This window comes from Myotis davidii, unplaced genomic scaffold (assembly GCF_000327345.1).
Source record: "Myotis davidii unplaced genomic scaffold, ASM32734v1 scaffold64, whole genome shotgun sequence".
NCBI lineage: Eukaryota > Metazoa > Chordata > Mammalia > Chiroptera > Vespertilionidae > Myotis > Myotis davidii.
Window position 1 is genome coordinate 4252219 of NW_006296226.1, and position 10368 is coordinate 4262586.

The 10368-nt window shown below is 38.6% G+C and overlaps 1 protein-coding gene and 1 long non-coding RNA gene across 8 annotated transcripts in view; one reads left to right on the forward strand and one right to left on the reverse strand.

Annotated features, from left to right (window-relative positions):
- LOC107184305 overlaps positions 1 to 4014 on the forward strand; it is a 20166-nt gene extending 16152 nt beyond the window's left edge. The window contains exon 3 of the long non-coding RNA XR_001515124.1: positions 4004 to 4014. This is a non-coding gene — a long non-coding RNA (uncharacterized LOC107184305). The remainder of the gene's footprint in view (positions 1 to 4003) is intronic.
- Positions 1 to 10368, reverse strand: part of PTBP3 (polypyrimidine tract binding protein 3) — a 78197-nt gene that overhangs the window by 50210 nt on the left and 17619 nt on the right. For 4 of the 7 annotated variants that reach the window (XM_006771186.2, XM_006771188.2, XM_015568776.1 and 1 more), the window contains one exon: positions 4085 to 4169. In XM_006771186.2, coding sequence (XP_006771249.1) covers positions 4085 to 4169 — 85 coding nt within the window. Of the gene's footprint in view, positions 1 to 3006; positions 3083 to 4084; positions 4170 to 7038; positions 7079 to 10368 lie in introns of those variants that run through there. The other 3 variants (XM_015568779.1, XM_006771187.2, XM_015568777.1) reach the window with 3 other exon arrangements.

The window sequence follows — 10368 nt, forward strand, 5'->3', positions numbered from 1 at the left end:
GCCGGGGAGCAGCCCTAAACCAGCAGGCTGTCATCCCCCGAGGGGTCCCAGACTGTGAGAGGGCACAGGCCGGGCTGAGGGACCCCCCTACGCCCCGTGCACAAATTTTTGTGCACCGGGCCTCTAGTATTATATAAGATATTTTATTTACTACCCTGTTGAATATGTTTGTGTCCACATTCATGAGGGATATTAATCTATAATTTTTTCTTTCTGTAGCAGAAAGAAATTTATTTAAACTAAAAAACAAACCTATAAAACAAAAAACACCTTTGACTGACAGTTATGCCAAATATAGGATTCTTTTACAGGTTGACAATTTTATTATTTTAACACTTTTAATACATTGGCTTACTGCCTCATGGCCTCCAAAGTTCTTCATGAGAAATCTGCCCTTATTCTTACTGAGGATCCCTTGTATGTGACGAGTTCATTCTCTCTTGCTATTTCAAGATTCTTTGTCTTTTGAAAGTTTGATTATAATGTGTCTCAGTGTGGGTCTCATTGAGTTAATCTTACCTGAGTTCATTAAACTTCTTGGATATTTATATTCACGTTTTTCATCAAATTTGGGAATGTGGTAACTCTGGAAATCAGATTCTTCCCCTTCTGTGAGGCTTTCCAGGTCCTGAATTATTTTTATTTATTGTCTTTCTTTTTTTTATTATTATTATAGGCTGTCTCTGGGCCAACAATGAGCCTGCTGTGAAAACTAAGGTCTTTTCAGGTTTCACCGGAGCCTTTTCCTATATGACCACTTTCTAATTTTCCCTATAGATGCAGTTGTTTTTTTTTAATGTTTGGTCCCCAAAAGGAATAAAAAGGAAAAATGAAATGGGGGAAGGAGAAGAGCACTGGCCCTTTAAATCTCATGGTAGTCATTTGGGGGGAGTGAGGCCTAGCTTGCAACAAAGCAGGAGAGGCAAGAACAATGGTTGCCTGCCTCTTTGTTTGCAAGTGTGTATCAGATGAAGCAATTATCTATCAGAGAACAGATCCCCAAAAGTTAAAGGACAAGGTCTTTTTTTGGCCATCCTAGCTCCCACAAGCTGTTGTAAGCTACTCCTGAAACATGGATAGAGCTGCCTCCATGTGGCTGGGGGGGGGATGTACAGGGACGGGTAGCAGCTACTGTGCTAAGATCTGAAAATTAACCATAATTTACCTTCAAAGTCTCCCCCTGAAACTTGCAAGCCTTCAACAAACTCAAGAGTTCCAAATTAGTTACAGATTCAGGCAGTGCAATTGTTGTCTAGGTAGGCAGTTATGATTCCTAATGTTTATTATGCCATCTTCCCAGAATCCTCCCTCAAATATCTTTTAAATTAACTTAAAAAAAAGGAGAAAGTCATGTGTCCACATAATTACCACTGTAGACACAAGTTTCCACCTGGTATCATTTTCCTCAAGTCTGAAGGATTTCCTTTACCATTTCATAAAACAGAAATCCAGAAGGAGGTAATTAGTCTCCAGCAATGGTCCTCAACTCCAGCTGCACAAACTATATATATACATATATATACATATACACACACACACACATATATATATATATACCTAAGAAGCTTTAGAAACAAATAAACAGTATCTCTAGACCCACCCCAACCCCAGAACCAACAGAGATTTTAAAATTGTTTTAAAATTGGTGTGGGGTAAGTCAAGGCATCTGTATTTTCTTCAAAGCTTCCGAAGCTACTTTATTGAGCATCCAGGGTTGAGAACTTGTGATGCATACCTAGGCATAGTGAAACCACAGAACAAAAATAAAGAGAAAATATTAAGAATAGCTACAGAGAAAACTATCTACAAAGTAATAACAAAAACTGACAATAGACTTTCAACAACAGAAGCCAAAAGAGTAAAACAGTACATTCAAAGTGCTGAGAGAAAATAACTATCAACCTATAATTCTAAATAGCTATCATTCAATAGCGATAGTGAAGTGGACATTTTTAGTCAGTGAGAGTTTACCATTTACAGAGCTCTGCTGAAACAGCTACTTAAAGAGGATATGCGCTTCAGGAAAAGAAACAATGAACTTAGGAAATGGGATACAAGAAGAAATTCAAAATACAAAAACAAAAACTGCCACCTGCTAAAGCTAGATCTCATACTTCTTTCTTAAGTAATCAATCAACCAAGACCAAAAAGACTTACCTGACCTCAATCTTTAAAATAAGAACAAACATATAGGCCCTACCCTTGATATACTATAACTCTGGGGAATAATGGCAGAATTTTTTTTTTAAGCCCACCAGATCAAAAGGTTTAAGAACCTCATATTCTAGCTTTTCCTTTATCCAGTAGTTCTGAGTATGGTTCCTCAAATGGCAGCATCACCTTTACCTGGGAACTTGCAGAAATGCAAATTATCAGGACCGACCCTTGATCTAATAAATTAGAAATTCTAGAGATGAACTCAGCAATCAGGCTTTATTGAACTAGCCCTCTAGGTGATTTGGATGCCAGCGCAAGTTTGAGAAGCTGATTTAGTCTCATGCCCGTATTACATGGTCCATACTTCTACATGAACAAATCCTATGCTGTTGTTCTGCCTACAAAATCTTTCATCCTCTAGAGCAAGCATGTCAAACTCGCTGTGAGTTTGACATGCTTCCTTCAGAGCAATGTATCATGGCTGACCAATTTCCATATATTTTTAATTTCTTCATTCAGTTTTCTTTTCATCTTTGCCTTAACTAAACCTGGTCCACCTCTCTCAGTGTGTCCTCACATAAAGGCTGTTCACTTTCCCAAACCCCATGTACCTCAGGGTCTGGAAATTGAGACCCACTCGTTCCCTAACTCCCTATAACTCCAAAAACATCTAGATAAAAATCTCACCTTTTCTGAGACTCTTCATTCTCATGGCTTCAGCTGCCAATGTGTACGATATTCACTTCCAAATGTCTCTCACAATGCTGAGACCAGAAGAACCCACTATCTACCTGACACTTCCATCTGGATGTTCCAGAGAAAGTCAAATTCAATAATAAAAATCCGAACCTGCTATGTTGCCCAATTCTGGTCTTCCTACATTTTCTAATACAAAGAATGGCATCACCATCTATTCAATTTTCCAAGACCAAAACCTGGAAATCATCAATGGAATCTCTTATTCAAACCTTAATCACCAATAGTAATCACCAACAACTATCAATTTCACCTTCCGTAAGTTCTCTAATTCTCTCCGTCATAATTGTTACTGCTACTGTATAAACAGTCTCTTAACGGCTCACTCTCCCTCCAGTGTTACACTTTCCCAACTTGTTTTACAGTCTCCAAATCTCAAAAATATTTTTAAATCAAGTGATACCTTATGGGATGTGAATTACGTTTCAATTGTTTTTAAATATATATTTTTTTATTGATAATATTATAGATATCTCCCATTTTCCTTCCCTTTACTCCCCTCCTTCCAGCCCCTCCCCTCCCAAGGTATGTTTCAATTTTTAAAAATCATGTTGGCATATTTAAATTTTAACACTTCTATTCTAAATCCATCATCACTCAATACTACAAGAGTTTGCACCTAGTTCTTTTACTCAATTGTGAAGGGTAACCAACTTATTGATAGCCTTATCACAACTGTGTAGCACACAGAACGTCAAACTAAAAAGGAATTATCAAATTAAACCCAAATTAATCCTTAAAATTTATGAGAACTATAACTCTCACATATATGAACTTTACTGCAATAAATTTTAGTTTTTGTTATACATAAACTAAATGCCCGGTGCACGAAATTTGTGCACGGTTAGGGTCCCTAGGCCTGGTCAGCAATCAGGGCCGATTGGGGCCTTCTGGCTGCCAGCAGGGACCTCCCTTCCCCAGCAGCCAGCTGGGGCCTTCCTTCATTCTGCGCCGCCCCCTGGTGGTCAGCGCACATCATAGCGAGCAATCAAACTCCCGGTCTCCCTGTCAAACTCCTGAGGGATACTTTGCATATTAGCCTTTTATATATATAGGAACTTCAACATGTTTATAAGATGAGCAAAATAAGAACACTGTAAAAAATTGGGGAGAAATCCATGGAGAAAAAACCATTTCAGATCTTAAAAAGGAAAAAAAAAAGAAAACTCACCATACACACCTATAGAAGGACTAGAATTGTTCATGGTAAAAGGTCCGTTAATGATGCCAGAAGAAAGAAGCTCATCAGATCCCCGCTGAAAAGCAAAAGTAATATTCTGTTAATAAAACAAATCCCAAATAACGATCCATATTTACTACTAAAAACATAAAAGTCAGTAAATTACTTCACCTGAATATCAAGGCATTTAAGGGGAAGTACTCAAGAATCACAAAGGCTAAAGGTTGGAAGTGAACTTTACAGAAAAGAAAAATTACTGAATATCTACATGACACTTATTAAAAAACAGAATGGCCATTACATAACTGGAGGCATAATCCTGAACCTTTTTTGATTAAACCCAATCCTCTGACATGCTACATGTGAAGTACCAGAAACCATATTTAGGATTTCCATCCTGATTGCTTCTGTAGTGTGTGTGTGTGTGTCTATATATATATATTTCTTTATTGATTTCAGAGAGGAAGGGAGGAGAGAGATAGAAACATCAATGATGTGATGAGAGAGAATCATTGATTGGCTGCCTCCTGCACACCCCACACTGGGGATGGAGCCCGCAACCCAGGCATGTGCCCTTGGCCGGAATTGAACCTGGGACTCTTCAGTCCGCAGGCCGATGCTGTATCCACTGAGCCGAGCCAGCTAGGGCTGTAGTATATTTTTAATTACACTTAGTACATTAAGAATATTTAGTATATTAAGTATGTTAAGTTTTTATAATATATGTGAATGCAAATATTTTGTGCAGCACTCCCTAAGAATTCTGGTTTTTTGATACCTTCTTTTTGAGGTTGGACACAAAGATGTAATTTATTTCTATATTGGCCAAGTTCTTTTATTCACTGATTATTTTTTCCATCCATTAATCTTCAAAATGATCTTTAAGGTGTACTATTTCTTAAACTACTATTTAAGTAAATACTTACTCTGTTTTTCAGGTAAGAGTTTTGACCAATTCCAAATCTGAATGGTCAATGCCAAAGGAAAAGTTAGATAGACTTTTCATTATAACCCTAAGATCTATTACCAAGATTTAAGTTTACATTTAAGAAGGATAATAAATACTATGCACAGCCCTAACCAGTTTTGTTCGGTGGATAGAACACTGGTCCACAGACTGAAGGGTCCAGGGTTCAATTCCAGTCAAGGGCATGTACCTCGGTTGCAGGCGGCAACCAATCAATGTGTCTCTCTCACATTGATGTTTCTATCTTTCCATCTCCCTTCCCTTCTCTCTAAAAATCAATGGAAAAATATCCTTAGGTGAGGATTAACAACAACAAAAATACTGTGCACAGTGTTAAAACTAACCTATTTAAAATGTTACTATTTGCTTAACTTGGTCAATTTTTAAGAACAAATATTTTGGTCTACTAGGTGATAAAAACTTAATCCCCAAAATATCCTACAAATATTAGAGAAGCAAAAGTGCCACAACATATATTTAATGTTTAGGTGTAAGTATCTCTTCTGCAAGGAACAACTTCAGTCTTTGCTGAAGAAAGGCAAACTTCTAATGTGTTTGCTTAATAGAAACACAATTATTTAAACAATTTCTGTACTACACATCTAGAAATTATTCTCTTTGGTTCTTTCACTATAAGTTTACAGAGACAGCTTGGGACAAGAGAAAGAAATTAAGTAAGCTCTAAGATAAAATAAAACTGAAACTCAAATTTCAGAAAGATGGAAATTATAGCCTCACGTATTCCTGATAACATGAGAAATAGTGATGTTGGTAGCCAAAGATCGTTGTTTACTGACTTCCTACGGATATGGAAAGGTGAATTTTTGCAGTTTTAAATGTAGTGAAAATTTTAAAAATGCCCAACATGTTTTTATATTAGAAAACAGATATACCTTCTATACGTATGTGAATTTAGTACCAATGTTTCTATATGTAAATTGAGTTAATCTGATCTTAGAAACCACTTAGAGATCATTTTAGCTCTTTTCTAGACTTGAAGGATTATGTTAAAATGCCAACTAAACATTAATTCTGTGTGGTTTGCAGATTGAAATGTAAAAAGCAAAATAACAAGGACTCTAGAAAATAATGAAAGTGGCTATCTTTATAATATTGGAGCAGGGAAAGATTAAACAAGAAACAAAAACACAATTATAACGGAAAATATCAATAAACTAGACAACAATGAAATTCAGAATTTCATTTACAATAATATACAAATATTGAATCATTATGTTGTATGAATCTAATCTGAAACTAAAATATGTCAAATATATCTCAACTTTAAAAAATTTTAACAAAAGACATCATTAGCGGATTAAAAAGGCAAGTCAAAGAATGAGAGTAAATATCTTCACTATCTATACCCAACAAAAGATTTATATCCACAACTTACTAAGAAAAAAGGAAGAAAAACTCCCCACAAGGGATTAATAAGAAACAGAGAAGAATAACAGCCTTGGTCGGTTTGGCTCAGTGGATGGAGCGTTGGCCTGCGGACGCAAGGGTCCCAGGTTCGATACCGGTCGGGGGCGTGTGCCTTGGTTGCGGGCACATCCCCAATGGGGAGTGTGCAGGAGGCAGCTGGTCGATGTTTCTCTTTCATCGATGTTTCTGACTCTCTATCCCTCTCCCTTCCTCTCTGTGAGAAAATCAATAAAAATAAATAAATAAATAAAGAATAACAGAACATGACAAGAGAATTGAACAAGCACTTCAGAAATAAGATGGTAGACTTTATTACTATTCCAGAGTATTTGGCCCTCTGTTTTTTTCTGTGAAAAAACTATTCAACCCCAACAATGGCCATGTGACTTTTAATGCCTCCTGCGAAAGGAAAACACCTCCCTGGTCTACTGACACTGAGTATGGTTTTAAGATATGCCTTGGCCTATGGAATATGAATGGACATGATCTACACTAAATCCAAACAGAATCTTCAAAAGATAGTAGTTTTCTACTAGTTTTCCCCCTTTACCTCTGAAACAAGAATATATCCTAAACAGGGGCTGCTCTTTCAGCATGATTCCTAGAACAAAAACACGTATAGCTACGTAAGGACCACCAACATGGTTAAGTAAATAAACGTATTTTTCTCAGCCACACTGAAATAACTAATACCATATCCAATAAACATATACCAAAAAAATGCCTAACCACTTTGGTCATCAGGGAAATGCAAGTTTAAACCACAATGAAATACTAGGATATTAAAAAGGCTGAAATATCAAGTGTTAATAAGAATGTAAAGTGACAGAACTATTACATATTGGTAGAGGGAGTGTAAATTGGGACTACTTTGGAAAAATGACCCAATCTACTAAATTTTATTATATGGAATATCCTAGGATCCCTATGTATTTATTGTACTCCTATGAACACACACAAGAGATTGTCTGCTTATGTGCACCTAAACATCTGAGAATGTTCTCAGCAGCATTATTTCTACAAGCCAACTGGAAACATCCTAATGGCGTTAAGTATAAAATAGATGAATAAACTTTTGTAAATGTATTCAACAATTTATAGCAATGAGAATGAACTACTGTTGCTCCACACAATAACATAAATGAATCTCACAAACATAAAAAGTCACAAAAGAATGTCCAGCCAGCATGGCTCAGTGATTGAGCATCAGCCCAGGAGGTCACAGCACATGCTCAGGTTGTGGGCTCGATACCCAGTAGGGGGCATGAAGGAGGCAGCCGATCAATGATTCGCTCTCATCATTGATGTTTCTCTCCCCCTCTCCCTCTCCTTCTCCCTCCCTCTCTGAAATGAATAAAAATGTTTTTTAAAAAAGGAATGCATGCTATTATTGCATTTAAAGAGAGTTCAAAAATATAGTCAAAACTAAATTATACATCGAAACTATATATCTAAATGCAAAAGATGGAAGTTGTATACCTTTTTCACACCATATACAAAAATTGACTCAAAAAGAGTGTATACCTAAATGTAAAACTTTAAAACTCTCAGAAGGAAACACAGAGGTAAATGTTCTTGGATTTGGGTTACGATGCTAGGGTCCAACCCCAGCGGGTCCAGGGGTCCCCAAAGGTGTGGATGGAGTGGGCGAAGAAGGAATGACACGGAGACAGCGTTCAGTTGATCAGCAGCCTTGCCAGGATCTCTAGCCACAATCTCCAGCCAAGTTCTATGTCCATGTTCTCTTGCTAGGTTCTCCAGCCAGGTTCTCCAGGTTCTCCAGCCAGGTTCTGTAGCCATGTTCTCTCGCTAGGTTCTCCAGCCAGGTTCGGTTTAGGTCTTGTTACATCTGTATTTATACCAGTTGATTCAATCCTATCAATCTCTATTCCAAAGGTTAGGGTGTTTCTTATCTCCATTCCAGGGAGTAAAGATTATGTAGCTTAAGCATGATTGTTCGTAGTTAAAGTGATTAATTACCCGCCTGGCACTTAAGAGGTTTTATTCCCTCCCTAACTTCAGGGGAAAATCCCTACCTGGGGAAACAACCTTTCTCGGAGAGGTGACCTTGGTTAAAACACATAGTGCCAAGAAGGTGAGCAAACATATTAAGAACAGTATGCCATATATGCCAGGTCCCTTGAAACAGCAAGGATGGACCGGCTCGCGGCATTACAGAAGTGGTTTTTTAACACCAAAAGCACAAGTGACAAAAGAAAAAAAGATAAATTATACTTCATAAAAAATAAAATCTATTGTACTTCAAAGGACACAATCAAGAAAATGAAAAGATAAGCCAGAAAATTAGAGAAGATACTTGAAAATCTTGTAACTTACAAGGGACTAGTATTCAGAACATATAAATTCTTAAAACTCAATAATTAAAGACAGCCCAATTTTTAAGAAGGCAACGATTTGAGCAGGTACTTCTGCAAAACAAGATGTACAAATAGCCAATAAGCATATTAAAAGATGCTCAGCATTAGTAATCCTTAAAGGATATGCAGGAGAAATCAAGATGGCGACATAGGTAAACACCTGAAATTGCTGCCTCTCACAACCACTTCAAAACTACAACTAAAAGACAAAGCAGACATCATCCAGAACCACACGAAGGCTGGCTGAGTGGAAATCCTACAACTAGAAGGAAAGAGAAAAGCACACTGAGACTCAAAGGAGGTGTGGAAATAAAGTGCACAGGTATGAAGACGCACGAGGAAAGGGCTGGCAACTGAGGACGAGGTTGTCTTTTTCAATCGGGAGGGAGTCTCAAGCTCCCCACGGCTCTGAACTCCAGTTCCGGGGAGTCTCTGGGGACCGACTCATACGGGGAGAAACTGGACTGTCTGGCATTGGGTGGAACTCAAGGGCCGCTTTCTCTCAGAGGTGCTTGCAGCCATTACAGTGGGACACTGAAATCCGGGGCCTCTTAGGTCAGGGCTGAGGATCAGCTATAGTTGTTTGCTCCGCCCTCTTGATTCCCTGAGACCCCACCCCACCCAAACTGTGAGCAGAGGCTTTTGCATATGAATGGCCTGGCCCTTTGCAATCTAAAATTACCTAACAAACTGCAGCTGTGTCAGAGAGACAAAGAACATCCAAAAGAAGGCCCAAGGCCCCACAGCAGCTTGCACTGCTTCACAGCTGGGCCTCATCTGGGCACCTCCAAACCCCAAACAAAGAAGAGGAATCTGCAGATCTCTCTATAGATCCTGTTAAGTAGTCTCAAGCAGAGGCTAAATTAGCACCTCCTTAGAGATCGTAGAGCCAATGTACCCAGTGGTCAGAGTGGGTCTATCCCAGGGGTGGGCAAACTTTTTGACTCGAGGGCCACAATGGGTTCTTAAATGGGACCAGAGGGCCAGAACAAAAGCATGGATGGAGTGTTTGTGTGAACTAATATAAATTCAAAGTAAACATCGTTACATAAAAGGGCACGGTCTTTTTTTTTAATAGTTTTATTCATTTCAAACAGGCTGGATCCGGCCTGCGGGCCGTAGTTGGCCCACAGCTGGTCTACCCAGATTACAACTCCTCAGATCCATAAGGGACACACTCAGGGGGCAGACTCAGTGAGCACCAAAGCCCTACTGAAGACAAGTTCAGTGCAAAAGACACAGCTGATTCTCACAGCCAATTGGCCTGGAGGTCAATTCCTCCCAGTGATACCTACAACAATCAAGGCTTAACTACAACAAGACTGTGCACAAAGCCCACAAAGGAGTAAACCAAGAGTGTTCACCTCAGGTAATTGGGGAGGCTGAGCCACTGGGCCCTATAGGACACCTAGCACAGAAAGCCACTCTTATCAACACAGGGAAGCGTAAAAAATGCTAAGACAAAGAAACAGGTCACAAATGACAGAAATGAATCAAGAAGG